The sequence below is a fragment of the Pseudozyma flocculosa genome (genome assembly GCF_000417875.1).
Source record: "Pseudozyma flocculosa PF-1 unplaced genomic scaffold scaffold00002, whole genome shotgun sequence".
NCBI classification, from domain to species: Eukaryota; Fungi; Basidiomycota; class Ustilaginomycetes; order Ustilaginales; family Ustilaginaceae; genus Pseudozyma; species Pseudozyma flocculosa.
Window position 1 is genome coordinate 391,344 of NW_006920870.1, and position 18,343 is coordinate 409,686.

The 18,343-nt window shown below is 65.5% G+C and overlaps 6 protein-coding genes across 6 annotated transcripts in view; 3 read left to right on the forward strand and 3 right to left on the reverse strand.

Moving 5' to 3' along the window:
• The window catches only part of PFL1_00800 (uncharacterized protein), a gene marked incomplete at both ends in the record, with an annotated part of 5,586 nt that extends 2,410 nt beyond the window's left edge, over positions 1-3,176 (reverse strand). Inside the window, 2 exons of the mRNA XM_007878302.1 lie at positions 158-1,938; positions 2,081-3,176. Coding sequence (XP_007876493.1) covers positions 158-1,938; positions 2,081-3,176 — 2,877 coding nt within the window. The remainder of the gene's footprint in view (positions 1-157; positions 1,939-2,080) is intronic.
• Positions 3,177-5,165: 1,989 nt separating this feature from the next.
• On the forward strand, positions 5,166-6,670 carry PFL1_00801 (uncharacterized protein; the record flags this gene model as incomplete). The annotated part of the gene is made up of 4 exons (XM_007878303.1): positions 5,166-5,406; positions 5,521-5,964; positions 6,091-6,310; positions 6,433-6,670. The coding sequence occupies 4 exons, from the start codon at positions 5,166-5,168 to the stop codon at positions 6,668-6,670; spliced, it is 1,143 nt and encodes a 380-aa protein (XP_007876494.1).
• Positions 6,671-6,958: 288 nt separating this feature from the next.
• On the reverse strand, positions 6,959-9,121 carry PFL1_00802 (uncharacterized protein; the record flags this gene model as incomplete). Its single annotated transcript, XM_007878304.1, has 1 exon — positions 6,959-9,121. One exon carries the CDS (start codon positions 9,119-9,121, stop codon positions 6,959-6,961), a length of 2,163 nt encoding a protein of 720 aa, XP_007876495.1.
• Positions 9,122-9,704: 583 nt separating this feature from the next.
• Positions 9,705-11,324, forward strand: PFL1_00803 (uncharacterized protein; the record flags this gene model as incomplete). The annotated part of the gene is made up of 1 exon (XM_007878305.1): positions 9,705-11,324. The coding sequence occupies one exon, from the start codon at positions 9,705-9,707 to the stop codon at positions 11,322-11,324; it is 1,620 nt and encodes a 539-aa protein (XP_007876496.1).
• Positions 11,325-11,834: 510 nt separating this feature from the next.
• Positions 11,835-14,308, forward strand: PFL1_00804 (uncharacterized protein; the record flags this gene model as incomplete). Its single annotated transcript, XM_007878306.1, has 2 exons — positions 11,835-13,748; positions 13,895-14,308. 2 exons carry the CDS (start codon positions 11,835-11,837, stop codon positions 14,306-14,308), a joined length of 2,328 nt encoding a protein of 775 aa, XP_007876497.1.
• A 367-nt stretch (positions 14,309-14,675) lies between these two features.
• PFL1_00805 (uncharacterized protein) lies at positions 14,676-18,310 on the reverse strand (the record flags this gene model as incomplete). The annotated part of the gene is made up of 5 exons (XM_007878307.1): positions 14,676-14,742; positions 14,856-14,980; positions 15,104-15,159; positions 15,273-15,389; positions 15,481-18,310. The coding sequence occupies 5 exons, from the start codon at positions 18,308-18,310 to the stop codon at positions 14,676-14,678; spliced, it is 3,195 nt and encodes a 1,064-aa protein (XP_007876498.1).
• Between the last annotated feature and the right edge of the window lie 33 nt (positions 18,311-18,343).

The window sequence follows — 18,343 nt, forward strand, 5'->3', positions numbered from 1 at the left end:
AGAGAGAGAGAGAGAGAGAGAGAGAGAGAGAGAGAGAGAGAGAGACGAGCGATCGCACCACGGAGCGGAGGTAATCGGGGCATCGGGTCAGCAACGGAGGCCCCGGCACACTGGTCATCCAAGCGCAGTCGATCCGGGCGCGAGGCGGTCTGCTCACATCGACAAACTTAGCGAAGGCCGGATTCGACGACTTCTCCTTCTCGAACTCGTACTTGCCGTACAGCTGGTGCGCTCCGTACTTGACGAACGGCTGGAAGTGCGGCACCATCTCGAGGAGGATGTCGCCGATGCGGTCGACGACGGCCGCTTGCTTTTGCCGCTTGTTGAGCAGCTCCGACATCTTGGCGTTGACCGCGTGGATCTCGAGCACGTTCCAAAACACCTGCGTCACAAAGTCGTCGCGGCGTTCCTCGGGGACAATGTCCTGCGATCGAAGCGGCTTGATCCACTGGTCGCGCAGGTACTCGAGGTCGGCGACAAAGTCGCGCTCGGTGTACATGACCTCGTTGATGGCCTCTTGCCGTTTGCGCTCCGTGTCCGAGGTGCTGTCGAAGACGTCCTTTGACACCGACTCGGCCCAGAGTGCGCCGCGCTCGACCGGCTCGCCCAGGCTCTCCTTGCTCATCGTCCTCTTGAGGCCCGGCTGCGGCTTCATGTTGAGCCTCGCTTGCTGCTCGAGCCGCCTCGGGCAGGCTATGCTGTAGCAGAGCCGGTCGCGCGTGCACGTCGGACTGTAGCAGTCGGTGAGCAGGGTAAACACACCTGTGGGCAGGGCGTCGTCGTCTTCGTCGACGACATTGTCGCTTCCGATGCCCCCGGTGGGCCCACCCTGGCCCTTGGCATTGTCGTAGAGGCCGTAATGGGTCGATGTGGCCGGCGTGACGCTATCCGGAGACCGCATCGATGACGCTGCAGTGGGTCGACTCGACGACATCGACGAGATCGAGGCAGCGGGATTGAGGCTGGTCGTCGAATTGTCCCGCGTGACGGCGCGGGTTGTCGAGATCCGCCCGCTCTGCACGGAGCCTCTCTCCCCAGCCTCGTCAAAGCCGTTCCTCTCGCCGCCGCCGCCGCCGCCGCCGCCACCGAATCCTGACGTCGGCACCCTAACCTTGAACTGGTAGATCTCGTTGGGCGAGTCGCGCAGCCGGTGGTCGTAGGTGACGTCGTGGAAGAACTTCTGTGCATCGAGCGCCCGACCCAGCAGCAACGCCAGGTTGCGGTCGGTGGTCTTGATGATGTAGGCGATCCGATCGACGGCTTCCCTGCCGTCAAAGGCGTCGCTGTAGGTAAGGCCGTCCTTGGCCCTCTCGGACAGAGTGACTCGGGAGCGGAACGCCTCGGCCACCTTTGACAGCAGGGCCGGGTAGACGAGAGGCCCTCGGCGACTGGACGAGCTTGGTGCCGCCTTGACGCCATTGACGCTTCCCTGAGGCGACACGGGCGTCGGCAGGATGGACGGGCGAGAGGCGGCCTGCCCGAACGACATGGACCGCTGATCCGCACGGCCCATACTGCCGGCGCCCTTGGCCAGGTCGGTGGGCTCGTGGCGCCCTCCGAGCGGGTTCACCATGCCAGGGGCGTAGGCAGCCTGTGCTGCCTGTGTCGCACTCGAGGCGGTCCGCATCCTGGCCGGGCGCTCCCAGCCACTCCCGCCGAGATTGCCGTATGGGCCGAGGGGCGCAAAGGCAGCGCCGACCCCACCGGCGCCAGCTCCTCCTCCCTGACCGCCCAAGAAGCCGCTTCCGTTGGTGTGGGGCAGATGGACGCTGGACGTTGAAATGGGCTGGAAGTTCCTCGATGCGCTTTGGTTGCCGGGGAGCGTATAGATCGAGTTCGAGATCGACTGGCGATCAGACTCGAACGAGCCTCTCCGCCGGCCGTCGCCATAGATGGAAGACGCCGCTGACCGCTGGCCCAGCAGGTTGTCGTAGAAGCCTGCCGGTGCAAGTTGGGGGAAGGGGGGCGATGCAGCAGGCCGCGACGTGGACGATTCAACGACTGTCGCAAACGACTCCGGGACGTCCGGTCCACCGGAGAGAGCCAAGGCTCTGCTCGAGACAACAAGAGACGGACTCACCTTGCGAGTAATCGACCTGATCAAGGCCGCTGGTGGGCACCTCTTCGGGTCCTCTGCCGCCACTCGGTCCCGGTCTCGACCCTGCAGAAACGTCTCGTTCCGCGGCATTGCCGACAGCAGATGCGCCGAAGCTGTCGAGCCGCCGCGAGCTCCTCGAGGCGGGGCTTGTCGGCGTGGGCGCGTCCTCGGCAGTTGCGCCAAACCAGTACTCGGACTTGTCGTCATCCTGATCGTCGCGAGCCAGCTCGATGCTTGGGAGGCGGGGCGGCGGCCGCTGTGCGGCGGGCTCCGCGATGCCCATACGGCCGACGGATGCGCTCATCAGGTCGATGCTGGGACCTCGGCCTATCGAAGCCATCGAGGGAAAGTCGTGCTTTGCGGGGCCGTGGTCCGCGTAGGTCGATCCACGCGGCGAGTGGCTGTTGGGGTTGGAGTACCCGCCAGGTGCCACCGGCCCCGCTCCAGATCCGCCGGGCGTGGCCCCATTGCCGTTGCCGAGGTTGCCGACACTTGTGCTACCGCCGCCGTTCATGTAGTGGCTCGCATAGGCGCTGGCGGGTGTGATGCCGGGAGTCGAGGAGCGGTAGGCATCGGCCGCGCTGCCGAGGCCGTTGCCGTAGGCAGAGTAGCTGGCCATCGACATGCGCGGATCGGATCCGGTGGTGGATGGGACGGTACTGACCCTCCGGTCGCCGGCCATGCTGTCGCGATGATAGCTGCTATCGCCGGACGAAACGATCGAAGGCGCGTAGTTCCCTGTGCCGCCTCCGGTTCCACCGCCGTAATACGGAGGCATGCCGTGATGATGCTGCTGCTGCTGCTGTTGGGGCGGCGCGGAAGCCGCCGTCATCGGACCGCCGTCGGGATAGCCCTGCCCAAATCCAGCTGGGTAGCCCATCATGCCCGCGGTCCATCTCTGGTTGTTGGTCGCGGCATAATTGGCCGGCGGAGGCCGATAACCTGCGTGGGGGCCCGTCGGCGGTCCCGAGGGAGGTTGTGGTCCCTTTGGCTTGGCGGTCGGGCGGCCGAAGATGCTCTCGTAGGCCATCGTCCGCTTGTCGGGCGGAATACCCTGATGCGCGCCTGGCCCCGACATGGCGGTGGCGAGAAGTGAGTCGGCGAGCTGGTGAGGGCCTCGGGAGGGGCAGCCACCTCCGGATTGCAAGGGAGCGACGGGTCGGTTAAAGAAGGCGGGAAAGAGTCGGGCTTGGGCACGTCGTGAGCGAGATGCCGCGAGCTTGCAGTCGTCAAAGGAAGGTCGTTATGCAGTTTGATACGGATCCACCTCAAAGCTATGCCTCGGCGACTACGTTCATCGAGATAGGAAGCCGTTGCGTGATCGGGTGTCGTGATTTGTCGTCAAGAGCACGGGCCGGCGCCGTCCGTTGCGAGGTGCCGGTAGCTGTAGCCGTCAAGATCGATGCAGGGTCAGGCAGTCGGAGCTGATGGAACGCGATGCTGTAGGGCAGGATACAGCCGTCAGCAGATGGTTGGGCGGCGTTGGGCTGCAGACCGAGCAGATGAGCGGAGAGGAGTCGGGCTGCCGGCGCTCCAAAGTAGGTGGCAGTGAAGGGCCTTCCAAGGAGGGGAGAGGAGAGGAGGGTCGGTTCCTCTTGATTAGTCCTGTCGCCGGACGAGGTGCCTTGCGGGATGCGGTCGCAGGGCAAGAGTCGAAGGCAGCAGGCTGAGAGATTGGATTGATCGGGCTATGTCGAAAGGCTGGATCTGCCCATCCCAATCTCCAGACCGGGCGAGACGACTCGAAGCTGGCAGAGGAGGGGTTTTCACGGTCCCGACCTGCAAGCGTGTAGACCGTAGAGCGGATGTGAGCTTGGGGAAGGTGACCAAGTCCGGGTTGCTGGCGAAGGCGGGCGGCGGAGGCGGGGGCAGATGCGCTTTGAAACGGGTGAAAACGAGACGTCGAAAGTCGCAGAAGGCCACTTTTTCGGTGGGAGGAGGGGTGGTTGGAGTGTGCAATGGCTCGACGAGGGAGAAGAGGGTCGCGCTGGGAGCTTAAGACGAGATGTCACCACGAAGGTGGGCAGGGGAGCGAGACGAGTCGGGCGATGGGATGGAGGAACGGGTCGGGTCGCAGGGCTCGGCAATCGACGATGAGAAAGAGGAAGGTTCGAGGGTGAAGGAAGTGGGCAGAGGTGGCGAGAAGGTGTGGAAAGAGAGGAGGCCGAGATGGGGGCGAAGGATGACGACCAAGAGTTGGGCAATGCTGCTGCTGTGGTGGGGAGGGCGAGCTGGCCGAGCCTCGCTCTCGACGGCGAGGTTGGGGTTGCGGTGCGGTGTGGTGTGGTGAGCTGTGCTGCGCTGCGCTGCGCTGTGCTGTGTCTGTGTGCTGTGCGGTGCCGCTGCGCGGTGCCGTTGGCCTGCCTGTCTGTCTGCCTGTCTGCCTGTCTGCCTGTCTGCCTGCCAGACTCTAACTGGCTGCTTGCTTTGGGTGCTGCTCGCTCTGCCTGGCCGGCCTGACTGCCCCTCGTGCACGCCAGACGACGACGGGCCGACGGAGAGCGAGCCAGCCAGCCAGCCCGCCCGCCAGCCCGCCCGCGACCCTCGCTTTGGCGTGAGGCCGGGGGCCGGGCGACGAACAACCTCGTTAATCGCAGGCTCAAACCGATTTCCGATTTGGCCAACCTGTTGTTCTGCTGGCTTGCCATCGCCTCCACCTGCCAGGCCAGGCCAGGCCAGGCCCGCCTCGGGTCTTTGGCACCGAGGCTAGGGCTGGTGGACCCTGGACGCTCGATGGCTCTCTGACTGCACCGGACACTGCTGCTCGTGACAGGTCTCGGGCGAAAAAGAGGGGCGTGCACCGGCCCACGGCCGATTACGCAGCCAGCCCGCCGCTCCACACGTCTCGGCCCACCCCCGAAGCTTTCAGGAAGCCAACAGGCCAGGCCAGGCCAGGGCCACCCGTGGGCACCACTCGCACCGGCCCTCGACCGCTCCGCTTCACTCCTCTCTCCTCGCTGCCCTCGCCTCGCCTCGCCTCGCCTCTTGATCCACCTCGATCTCCATCCTTGCCCATCCTCGGTCGCACCGCGCTGGCCTGCGCACCCTCCTAGCCATCCTCGTCAGTATGGCACAACCGGCAGGCGGTCCCTCGTCGCATCCTCGGCCGCCACCAGCGCCGCAGCAGCCATCGTCGGGATGGCTCCGCTCCATCGATGCCGTCTACGACCTCTTTGAGCGCCCCGAGATCGCAGCACAGGCGCCACACCTCTCGGAAAAGGTCAGGACTGCAGTGCGCCTCTGCGAAGACGTGATCAGGGAGGTGGGATGGCACCGATGCGCCCTCAGCTTCAACGGCGGAAAGGACTGTAAGTTGGCTGCGCTCGCCAGTCGTACCGCGCGACCCTCATTCCTGCCCTCCTCGGCCCGTCTGCTAACGTACCGCATCGCTCTCTTCCTATCTTCCCCTCCTCGTCCTCTAGGCACCGTGCTCGTACACATCCTCGCGGCCGTCCAAAGACGCCTCTTGTCGCTCTCATCGAGCACCAGCAGCAGCAGCAGCAACAGTACGGCCTCGCGCGTCCAACCCGACCCTCAGCCCTCGTCGCCAACCTACGCACTGCCCCCCATCCAGAGCCTGTACATCACCTGCCCCTCTCCCTTTCCCACAGTGGAAAAGTTCATCGCCTTTTCCGCCTCGCCCACCCACGGCTACAACCTCGACCTCGTCACCGTACCCGGCGGCATGAAGGAGGGGCTACGCACCTACCTCGAAGGCGGCGGGAGCACCCAGATTGGGTGCAACGGCGCCGATGTCGATGCCGAGACACAGGCGCAGGCGCAGCGGCAAGGGGAGGGCGGGCCAAGACCGAAGCGGGACATCCAGTGCGTCTTTATCGGTACCCGCCGCGACGACCCGCATGGACGTGAGTGCAGTCTGCCGTCCCCAGCCAACTCGATCCGATCGACGTCGTGGATCGCCGCCCATTCGCTGACCTCGTCTTTCGTCGCCGCCATCTCTTTGTGCGGATCGCATCTCTTCCCGCCCGCAGCCTCGCTCTCGGCGCGCTCCTGGACCGATGCAGACTGGCCGCGCGTCGAGCGCATCCACCCGATCCTGACGTGGGAGTACAAGGACGTGTGGGACTTTTTGCGCTGTCGACACCTCGCCGACCCGCAGGCTGCTGTCGACCACGACGCGCTGGCGAGCACGTACGGCGTCGCGGGTGGCGGCGACGAGGGCGTACCGTACTGCCTGCTGTACGAGCAGGGGTGAGAAATGACTCCCGCTCGTCTTTGCTCTCCACAGAGAAGAGACGTCGATCTGACACCTTCCTCTGCCCTCCACCACCCCCCCCCCCCCCCGGGCATCATCCCTGCCTCAACATCAACAGCTACACCTCGTTGGGATCGACGTACAACACCCATCCCAACCCCGTCCTGCGACTCGACGATTCCGCCACGGCCCAGACGTCGGATCGGCATCCCGTCGTCGTCGGCGATGGGACGGCGAGCGGCAGGTGGAAACCGGCCTACATGCTCCAGGACGGAAGCCTCGAGCGCGCCGGCCGCGAAGGTTCGTCGGCGGCGTCGTCGTCGTCGTCCAAGTTGGCAGAGCGGCCGGTTGCATAGCTAGAGGCGAGTGTACCACTGCAAAAGCATCGCACCGCATCGCATCGCACCGCATCGCATCGCACCGCGCAACATCGGCATCGCTCTTGCTTCTAAAGTCGAGAAACGGGGCCGTCCGGATCGATGTAGTTATCGTGCTGCGGGTGCACGGTATCGCATTGCAGTTGCCCAAGAGCCCGTCACCCGGGCTCGCCGCGCACCTGCAACTCTCGCCCAGCGGGCACACCTCCGCCCAGTCCCAGAGGGGCGAAAGGGAAACGCCGTTCGATACTCACCCATCCGCGCCAATCAGAGCCCATCCTCTTCAGGCGGCACCCAGCGCCGGGCGAGGTCCCAGTAGCCCTCGAGTTTGGGACCGAGGACCTCCTTGGCCGAGTGGTCGTTGGGACACGCGACGGCGCGGAAGCCGCTGGCAAAGTTGCGCTCGCGCAGCGGGCCCTCGAAGATGAGCTCGCACCGGTTCTCGGCCAGGTCGACTTCCGAGGCGTCGCGCGTGGCCAGCTCGTCGAACCGCGCCCGTCGGCTCGATGACCCCACATCCGCCGCTGCCGTGACCTGAGCCTTTGACGACCCCTCGCCCCCGCCGCCATCGTCGTCGTCGTCGTCGCCGCCGCCGCCGCCGCCGCCGTCGTTCATCCTTCCCGGATCGGTCCAGTCGATGCGCACCGTCATGAGCCGCTTGAACCCCTTGAGCCCCTTGGACGCCCCCTCGACAATGACGAGCGCAAACGAAGGGTTGAAGATGGTCAGGCCGGTGAGGTGGTAGTCTTGCGCATTGTACCGCACCTTTTTCTTGTGCCAGGGCGCGACGAGGTGCTTGATCCGGTACACCTGGCACCCGATCCCCTTGGCCTCGTCCTGCTCGACCTTGCGCAGCGCCTTTTCCTTGCGCTGCTCGGGCGTCAGCTTGCGCTCGGCATTGGCACGCTCGTGCGCCTCCTTGCGCGCCAGGATCTCGCGCCGCACCCGCGCCTCGACCTTGGTCGGATCGGCCACGGCCTCCGAGGTCAGGACGCGCATCAGGTTCGACAGCTTCACCTTGGGCGGGTCCGGCGGCAGCAGGCCCATCTTGATCCGGTCGCGCTTGTCCTGCTGTTCGGCCGCCCGCCGCTGCCGGCGCATCTTCTTCATCTCCTTTTTCGTCAGCCGGACGCCCGCCGGCGCCACCTTGATCTGGTCCGAGGGCGCTGGAATCGGGATCGGATGCTGGACGTAAGGGTCGATGGGCGAGTCCTTGCCATAAAGCAGCGGCCCAGTGACGGCGGCTGCGGTCGAGGCGCCCACGTCGGTCGTCTCGCGCGCCTTGCCCTTGTCGAGCATGGTGGCCACGTCCTCGTCGTCCGGCACGTCGTCGTAGCTCTTGTTGGGCAGCAGGCCGATGTCCCACCACTCGACGTCGGGCGGCGGCAGACGCTGCAGCACCTTTTCGTCGCCGGCCAGGTCGTCTTGCAGGCCGGCCTTGCGCGCGCTCTCCTGGATCCTGCGCTTGAGGTCTTCCATCTGTGCCTCCCTGCGCACCTCTTCGGCCTCCTGGATGTGCCTACCCGGTCGGTGGAAGGAGAAACCCTTGTGCATGCTCTTTGGCTTTGGCTTTGGCTGATCTGCGCCGCTGTCGGAGGCGGCTGCGTCGATGGAGTCGGCGAGGTAGGGGTTGGCTCGAGGCGGGACAGCGCCACGCCCGTTGGCGCCCCGGGTGCCGCTGGTCGCGGTCGAGGGTCGGGCATTGGCCTGGAGGGAGGCGAACTTGGGAGCCACCGAGCGCACCTGTTCCTGAATCTTGGCAGCATCGCCGCCGAGAAGCAGAGGGTGGATGCCAGGGGGCGCCTTGGGGGTCTCTGATTTGGCAGACGGCGGCGGGGCTGTGGTCGCGGAGCTGATTGTCGAAGTGGGAGCTGCGGGTGGCCTCTGTGCGTGCTGCAGTCCCTGCTGGGCGAGCAGCCTGGCTTTTGCCTCTGCGACCTTTCTCTGAATGTCTTCGAGCGATGATGGGACGGGCGCGGCGGGTCGAGCCGAGGGTGGTGGTCGTGGTGCTGCGGCTGGGGTGGACCGTGCTACGGCAGGCGTGGCGGCGGTTGGCGAGGCCTGGGGGGGCTGAGGAGGACGGCTGGGAGGTACCCCAGCTGGGCGTGCGGCGAGGTTGGACATCTGTGCCTGGATCCTTGCCCGCGCGGCCTCGATCTGTGCCTGTACGCTGCTGGACATGACGCCGGACGTGGACGACGAGGTGCCCGACGAGGGGGCAGAGGCGGGGACTGCGCCATTCTTGTTGGTGGTGCTGATGCCGCTGCCGCTGCTGCTAGACGAGGCTAGGCCTTGGATGATGCTGACGGGCTGTGTGCCGGTCTTTGTGCGTTTTTGCGGGACGGCGGGCTTGGTCGACGAGAGCGAAGGGTCGTCGTCGTCATCGTCTGCGTCGCCAAAGACGTTGCGAAGGGGTCTCTTGGGCGGCATGGTGGTGGTGTCCGTGAGAAAGGACGAGGGGCCGTCGTAGTCGCGGTCGCTGTGGTGGTGGTGGTGGTGGTGGTGGTGGTGGTGGTGGTGGTGGTGGTGGTGGTGGTGGTGGTGGTGGTGTGCCGCTGCGAATGCTGGCGCTGACAGCCAGCGCCGCTGGGGCGCGAGTGGGTGGCGCCGCCTTTTTGCCGGCGAGCGAGATCCGCTCCACTTTGGGGTGGGCGAGGCTGGCCAGAGCGAGACGCGGATCCGAAGCGCAGTCAGGTGTAGCCTAGCCTACCCCTTCTAGAGTGTCGCCCCGGCGCTGCGCCTCTGCGGTGGACGCCGAGCTTTTGGCCGAGGGCCAAGCGAGGGCGGGCATACGCCGGCCGGCATCGATGATGGCATGGCATGGGCCTGCACAACAGCCCAGAAGCAAGAAGCAAGATGGAGAGAGCACGCAAGACACAGCAGCAGTCGCCGCCCTGACTCGCTCCCTTCGTGCGCCCTCCTCGTCCTTCCACCCCGGCCCGCCATCTCGACAACCACCACCACCACCTTCACCGTCCCCGCTCGCTTTCCCACCCGCCCACCAGCTATAGCCATGTCGAGCAACAACGAGAACCTCCTCGCCGTCTTCCGGCCCCGCCAAGGCTACACGCCCGCAGCGCCCGCCATCCTCCTGCCCGCCTCGTCGCCCACGCCCTACACCTTCACCTACCACAAGCTCCACTCGCTCGTCCTCGACCTCCAGGCACAGATTGCCTCGTTCGGCCTCGATCCCTCCCAGGTCGTCAGCAGCAGCCTCATCAACGGCGTCGAATTCACCCTCGCCTTCCTCGCCACCGGCGCACAGCGCCTCGTCGCCGCCCCCCTCAACCCAAACTACTCCGAGAGCGAGGTCGCCTTCTACCTCGAGGACACAAAGTCTCGCCTCGTCATCCTCCCCAAGGGCGCATTCGCCCACGCCTCGGCCGACAGCCCCAACTCCAAGCCTCACCCCGCCGTGTCGGCCGCCCGCGCCCTCAACGTCGACATGGTCGAGATCGAATTCGACCCCGTCACGGCCACCGTCCAGCTCACCCGCCAGGACGGCTCCCGCGTCGCCCGCTCAGACGTCCGCCAGCCCAACGACGATGATGTCGCCCTCGTCCTGCACACCAGCGGCACCACCGGCAGGCCCAAGGGCGTCCCCCTCACCCACCGCAACCTCTTCACCACCATGGGCAACATCGTCGGCACCTACCGCCTCTCGCCCCGCGACCGCACCTACCTCGTCATGCCCCTCTTCCACGTACACGGCCTCCTCTGCGGCCTCCTCGCAACGCTCCTCTCGGGCGGCAGCGCCGTCATCCCGCCCAAGTTTAGCGCGTCCGTCTTCTGGAAGGAGCTCGGCGACGCCCGCTGCAACTGGTACACGGCCGTGCCCACCATCCACCAGATGCTGCTCAACACGCCCATCCCCTCGCCGCTGCCGCAGCTCCGCTTCATCCGCTCCTGCTCGTCGGCCCTCTCGCCCGCCACGTTCCACGCCATCGAGGACGCGTTCAAGGCGCCCGTGCTCGAGGCCTACGCCATGACCGAGGCGTCACACCAGATGACGTCCAACCCGCTGCCGCCCGCCAAGCGCAAGCCGGGCACCGTCGGCATCGGCCACGGCGTCGAGGTCAAGATCCTCGACCAGAAGGGCAACGAGGTGGCGCAGGGCGTCGAGGGCGAGGTGGCCATCCGCGGCCGCAACGTCACCAAGGGCTACCTCAACAACGAAAAGGCCAACAAGGAGAGCTTTGTGCGCTTCTCGGAGGGCACCGGTCCGGAGGAAAACGACGGCTTCTTCCGGACGGGCGACCAGGGGCGCAAGGACGCCGACGGCTACGTCGAGCTGACGGGCCGGATCAAGGAGCTCATCAACCGCTCGGGCGAAAAGATCAGCCCGCTCGAGGTCGACGGCGCGCTGCTGGCCGTCAGCGGCGTGCGCGAGGCCGTGTCGTTTGCCATGCCCGACGAAATGTACGGCGAAAAGGTGGGCGCGGCCCTGATCCTCAAGGACGGCAGCGGGCTGGACGAAAAGGCGGTGCAGAAGGCGCTCGACGGCAAGATCAGCAAGTTCAAGATCCCCGAGCGCATCTGGATCGTCGACGCCATCCCAAAGACGGCGACGGGCAAGATCCAGCGCAAGAATGTGGCAGCCGCCATGCTGCGCAAGGACGGCGCCAAGCTCTGAGCGGCGGCGGTCGTGCTTGTGTCGCTCGATCTGTAGATCTTCCTAGACGTGAGATGATGGACGAATGGATGGCGTGCACATCGTCAAAGTGCGTTGGTCGAGGCCGAGCAAGAGGAGAAGAGAGTAGTGTCAGAGAGAGAAGGTGGTGTCGAGGAGCGAAGTGGAGCGATGCGACCCGGAGCCGATGCTGGACCGCGTGGCCGAGGGCGAGATGGAGGTTTTTCTCGGAACCTGGGAAAGGGACGCTGGGCCCAGCAGCGCAAGCTGCACGCAGAAAATTTCGAGGCGGGCTTGCGGCCGGGCGGGCGAGGGAGCGAGCGAAGAAAAAAAGTCGGGCGCAGGCAGGGTGGGTGGGTGAGCGAGCCAAAGCGGGTCGAGGGGAGGTTGCTGGCAGCTGGTGTCCGGTCCATACCCGCACCACCATACCCTCGCTGCCTCACCTCGTGCGACCAGGAGCAGCAGCGAACCGCCGCCACTACCAACAACCCCACCGCCACCACCGTCGCCGCCATGGGTCGCCGATCAAAGACCAAGCAGCCGCCGCCGCAGCCGCTGCAGGAGCACCGGGTGACTGGCTCCTCGTCGTTCAACAACAAGCGAAAGGCCACCGAATCCGCCTCGGCCCCCGCTCCCAAAAAGGCCGCCATCGCCGCCGCCAACAAAAAGGCCAAATCGGCCGCGACGAGCTCCAAGCCCACGCCCATCTCCACCCCGGCCACCAAGGCCATCGCCAAGGCCGAAAAGGCAAAGGCCAAGGCGGTGCCGTCCAAGCAGACTGCCGCCGCCAGCGCCCCTGTAAAGGGCAAGAAGAAGGCGACGCAGCAGCAGCAGCTGGACCTCGCCGTGGACGAGGACGAGGACGAGAGCGGTGTCGAGTACGAAGATGTCGACGAGGACATTGAGCTAGAGGGCGAGGACGAGGAGGACGGCCTCGATGCGCTCGACGAGGACGACGATGACATCGAGCTCGAGGAGGACGACGACGACGAGGAGCAGGAGGGCGACGAGGAGGAGGACGACCTGAAGAAGCTCGGCCTGCCCGCCAAGGGCACCAAGCTGACGGCAGCCCAGAGGAAAAAGGCACTCGCCGAGGCAGAGCGGCTCGAGCTGCTACTCAAGAGCCAGGGCCACTCGCTCGAGTCCGACGACGAGGGCGACGGCAGCGAGGCAGGCGAGGAGATGGAGGATGAGGCCGATGACGAGGAGGGCGCGGCCGACGGCCTGACAGAGGAGCAGCTTGCCTTCCTCGACGGAGCCGGAGAAGGCCCCGAGGGTGACGACGACGACGACGACGACTTCGAGGACGACAGCGACGGCGAGCTGCTCGACGGACCGCTGCCGGAGGGCGCACCGGCCAACGACTTTATGCTGCCGACGATCGAGGACCGGGAAAAGGAAAAGGTGCTGGGCGCCGACCTGCAGCTGGTGCACATGCGGATCCAGGAGGTGGTCAACATCCTGGGCGACTTTAAGCGCCTGGCCACCGACGGCCGGTCGCGCAGCGAGTACGTCGAGCAGCTGCTGGCCGACGTGTGCACCTTCTACGGCTACAACCAGTTCCTGGCCGAGAAGCTCTTCAACCTCTTTTCGCCCGCCGAGGCCATCGAGTTTTTCGAGGCCAACGAGACGCCGCGGCCGATCACGATCCGCGCCAACACGCTGCGCACGCGCCGGCGCGACCTGGCGCAGGCGCTCATCAACCGCGGCGTCAACCTCGAGCCGATAGGCAAGTGGACCAAGGTGGGCCTGCAGGTGTTTGAGTCGTCGGTGCCCATTGGCGCCACGCCCGAGTACCTGGCGGGCCACTACATGTTGCAGGCCGCCTCGTCGTTCCTGCCGTGCATCGCCCTGGCGCCGCAGCCGGGCGAGCGCGTGCTCGACATGGCGTCGGCGCCCGGCGGCAAGTCGACGTACCTGTCGGCGCTGATGCAAAACACGGGCACCGTCTTTGCCAACGACTCGAACAAGGCGCGCGTCAAGTCGCTCACGGCCAACGTGCACCGGCTCGGGTGCAAGAATGTCGTCGTGTGCAACTACGACGGCCGCCAGTTTCCCAAGGTGATTGGCGGCTTTGACCGCGTGCTGCTCGACTCGCCCTGCTCGGGCACCGGCGTCATTCACAAGGACCCGAGCGTCAAGACCAACAAGTCGGAGCGCGACATCCACCTGCTGACGCACCTGCAGAAGCAGCTGATCCTGTGCGCCATCGACTCGGTCAATGCGCGCTCCAAGACGGGCGGATACCTCGTCTACTCGACCTGCTCGGTCCTCACCGAGGAGGACGAGGAGGTGGTGCAGTACGCCCTCAAGAAGCGCCCCAATGTCAAGATCGTCCCCACCGGCATCGACTTTGGCCGCGACGGCTTCACGGCCTTCCGCGACCGAAAGTTTGACCCCAAAATGAGCCTGGCCAGGAGGATCTTTGTGAGTTTGTCCCGGCGTCGCTGTCCTGTTGTGGCTCAGGACGGTGGATGATGCGAACACGGCGAGACTTACCCGCGCACCCGCGTCCCTTTTCCTTTCGTCCTCCTCCGTCCGTCTGTCGCCTCGACGACGATGACGCCAAACAGCCGCACGCGCACAACCTGGACGGTTTCTTCCTGTGCAAGCTCAAGGTGGAGCCGATCAACAAGAAGCAGCAGCAGCAACAGGCCGCCGCCGCTGCCGCCGCTGCCGACGACGAGGCGGAGGCGGCCACCACCGTGGTGACTGGCAAGGTCAGCAAGAAGGTGACGGCCAACAACGACGATGCCGTCTCTGGTGCTTCCGAGGTCGACGAGGAGGCCGAGGAGGTCGTGGCTGCTGCGGCAACTGCGGCTGCTGCGACGGCGGGGCAGGACGAGACGCCCTTCGACGACGAGCAGGACCAGGAGCTGATCCAGAAGAGTCTGGCAAAGCACATGAAGAGGAAGGGCCAGAAGCCCGCCGCCGCCGGCGCCGCCGCTCCGGCTGCGGGCAAAGCCAAGAAGGTCGTCAAGAAGTAAATGTCCTCCCTCACGGAGAAGGAGGAGGGATGGGGCTGGGAGTGTCCCCCCTCGGTACGGATGGCTAGCGTCGGATGCGCTCCGTGCAAAAGTCGACGCTGCATTGCTGTTCATTTTCATTCTGCATTCCCGTTCGAGAATCTCCTGCGTGCTCAGTGCCCCAATGCGTGCTCGCGGTCGTGCGGTGAAAGAAGGCGGGTGGCGGTAGTCGTCGTCGTCGTTGGGGTCGTCGCGTTGGCGGTGATGGTGGTGGCAGTCGCAATGCTGCCGACGGTGGCGGCGGTGGTAGAGGCCCAGTCGGTTCCAGCGTCGGTACGCCGCGGCAAGGCTGGACCCGGACCGCTGCCCGCCCGGGCCGGCCCCGGCTCTACCAGGCGGTATCGAAGCGCTCGACGACCTTGACAGCGTCCTCGACGTCCTTTTGCGCACGTTTGCTGCGCGGGCGGACAGACGAAGCGAGACACGTCAAAGAGATCAGCCTGGTTGGTCGTCTCGTACCTCGACCTCCGAGTTAGCGTGCAGCGAGCAGCGTGCAGCGTGAACTTACCGCTTGAAGAAGATGGGGCAGTCCTTGTTGGTGCACAGCACGTCCTGGGCCAGCGAGCCTTGGCATCGCTGGCAGCACGTCCATAGCCGCGCGAACTCGACTTCGAGCGCAGAGGCTCTCGCCAGCTGCAGCAGGTGTAGACGGGGACGGCGATGAGGGGTGATGGTGGACAGGGATGGTTCATTGAGGTCGTGTATGGGTGAGCGCGATGGACAAGTGGGTCGAGTCTGCTCTGAGGCGACACTCACCTTTTCGTGATAGAGCTCGGCGACCCTAGGGCGACAATTCTTGCACACCGGCGTGTCTGCCCGGGGACAAAGGCGGAGAGGTAGCGCGGGATGGATCAGCACACGACGAACGATCCGATCCGATTCGGGATCGTCGCCATCGTCTTGTCCTCCGGCGCCGCAGACTCACTCTGGTCCTTGAGCGGTGTTCGGCAGCCGAGACACTGCACCGTCTTGACGGCAAACTTCATCAGGGCGCCGACGTTGGATGTGGCCACCTGCACCACGCGGGTATGCTCGCCGTTGACTGCGGGGAGGTAGCGAGAGGGTAAATTAAGTTGTCAGCGCAGAGTTGCTAGTCATGATCGGCCGCTCGCCGACATGGATGCACTACTTACGCATCGACCCGGCCTTGGGTCCCATGATGGGCTCAAAGATCCTCAGCAGCGGCTTGGACAGCTGATTCTCGAGGTAGTAGCGCGTGTCGATCGGGACATTGTTCTCGAGCACGTAGATGGGGTCCTCGGACCTCTCGTAGGCGGCCGAGCCCTTGGCCGCCTTGATGATGACGTAGGCGACGCGGTCGCCCAGCGCCGGGGCGGAGCCCGCGTCGCGCTTCCGCATCCGCTCGGCCAGCTCGACGTGGGCCTGCTTGGCCGCGTAGTCGGCCTTGGCGAGCGCCTTGGTGATGACGAGCTGCGACATGTCGACCTTGTTCTGCAGCAGGTCCGAGATGATCTGCTTGGCGTAGTCCTCGGCGCCCTTGACGTCGCGGTCGATGAGCATCTTGCGCAGGCACGTGTCGATGACCGTCTGCACCAGGCGGCAGTTGTCGCGGCGCACCGTCTCGATGCCCTTGGTGTCCATCTTGTCGTGCTTGTCGGGCCGCGTCCAGTAGAGGCCGGCGTAGCGCTTCTTGCTGATGAGCAGGTAGGGGTAGTAGACCTTTTCGAACTCGAGCTTGATCGGGTTGATGAACGTCTTTGACACCTTGGCCGCCGCCTCGGCGCCCAGCTCCATGGCCTTGGCGAGGTCCTGGACGCCAAACTTGACCATGACCGAGTCCGTGTCGCCGTAGACGACCTCGGCGTCGTGCTCGTAGCCGTTGGCGATGGTGTAGGTGCGCTCGACGTGGCCCTTTGTCTGCTCTATCATCTGCCGCCCGTAGGCGGTGACGCTCATCGAGATCTCGAGGCAGGGCAGCTTGCCGACCGTGGCGCCCGTGAAGCCGTAGACCGAGTTGGCGCTGATCTTGAGCGCCAGCTGCCGACCGTCGAGCACGGCGCGCTTGAACGGGTCGGTCTCCTTTTTGAGGTCCGCCTTGGCCCGCTTCCTCGCCGCCAGCAGGTTCTCGAGCACCGTCGGCAGCAGGCCCTTGCGCAGCTTGCTCGTGGCAAAGTAGTTGTTGTTGGGCGTGATGACGTAGTCCTCGTCCTGCTTGAGGCCGAGCTGCTCGACCTTTTTCTTGTCCAGCAGCGTCGTGTAGCACAGGTTGTGGGCCATCATGATCGAGGGGTAGAGCGAGGCAAAGTCGAGCGTGGCGATGGGGCGGTCGTAGTAGCCCGACTTGGGCTCGAGGACGGTGGCGCCCTCGTACTGGTCCTCGGTGCCCTCGCCCTTGTAGGCGGGCACCAAGTAGTTGTCCTCGTTGGCCTTCCGGAAGAGCTGCGAGACGACCTTGATCTGCTGGCCGCGCGAGAGGAGGTAGTTGAAGGGGACGCCCGTCACCCTCGCCATCTCGATGTAGTTGATGAAGCACATGAGCTTGTCCATCAGCCGCTGCGGCAGGTAGGCGTCCTTGAGGCAGTAGACAGCCAGGCGGCGGCGCGCCTCGGGCCCGCCGTTCTGGAGCTCGGTGATGAGCGAGAAGTGGACGTCCTCCTTCTGCTCGCCGAGGAACTCGAACGAGACCGAGTTGAGCGAGTAGGAGCGCAGCTTGTAGTCGCGCTGCATGACCTGGAGCATGTCGAGCTGGAGGCGGCCCTGGAGCTCGGTGTTTTTCGAGTCTCGGGTGCCGTACGCCTTGGACGAGAAGTGGGTGTCCTTGGCCTCGGTGCGTGTGCCCCGCTCGCGGCCGAGATAGGCAAACTTGGTCGACTTGAGGGCCTTGGCGCGGTCGAGGAGGTAGGGGAAGTCGAAGTTGGCGATGTTGTAGCCGATCACGACGTCCGGGTCGACCTCCTGGATGAAGCTGGCCCACGCCTCGAGCATGTCGATCTCCTTGTTGAACGAGAGGACCTGGCTGCCGACGATGTGGGAGCACGTGTTGAGCGTGAAGACGTTCTTGACAAACGGGCTGCTCTCGCCCTGGCGGGTGACCATGTTGGCGATCTGGATGACGGGGTCGACCGAGGCCTCGGGGAAGACGCCCTTGCGGCCGGCGCACTCGATGTCGAAGCTGAGGATGCGGAGCGGCGCGATCTTGGACCACTCGCCGTCGGGGGCGTGGGACGTGAGCGCGTCGGGCGCGCAGTCGATCTCGATCTGGCAGAGCGAGACCCTCTGGCTGTCTGGGCGGATCTTGTAGCTTCCCGATGCGATCTCGAGCCAGTTCATGCCGACAATCTTGAGGTCGATCATGAAACGGAGCGTGTATGCGATGTTTTCGTAGGTGAGCGCGGCGTCGCCCGGCGTGAAGAGGTCGCGGAAGCCAATCTCGCCGCGCTCAAAGGAGCCGCGGATCCTGGGCAGGCTGCGGAGGTCGGAGATGGTGAGCTTGATGAAGGCGACGTTTTCGGGGCCGGCGTAGCCCATGAGGCTCTTTTTGCTGACGAGCTCGGCCTTGTGCACGGCGCGGCCGCCAAAGAGGGTGTTGAGGTGGTTGGCAAAGTCCTTGCAGGTGGCGGCGGTGAAGCCGCGTGGGGCGTGGATGTAGAAGTAGGGGAGGAAGCCGTGGACGTGCGCGAGGACCGAGTGCCCCTGGTGGGTGACGCCGTAGATGCGGATGGCAGGCGGTGCGCCGACGGCCTGGTGCTCCTCGATGTCGATCTGCTGGAAGGTGATGGCGTCGATCTGGGGGTCGAGGGGGTCGAGTTCGGGCCTGGGCCAGAGGGCCTGGTCGTCGATTTGCTGGTTTGCGTCGGCCTCCTGCTTGAGCTTTGCCAGAGTGTCGGTGAAGTCGGACGTGTGGTGCTGGTCGTCGACCTTGCGCTTCTTTGGTGCAGGGCGGTGCGGCGGTGCGGCAGCCGCCGCGGCGGTGGCGACAGTGTCGGTCGGGACGGGCGCCATCTTCGCTGTCGTCGTCGTCGTCGTCGTCGCTGG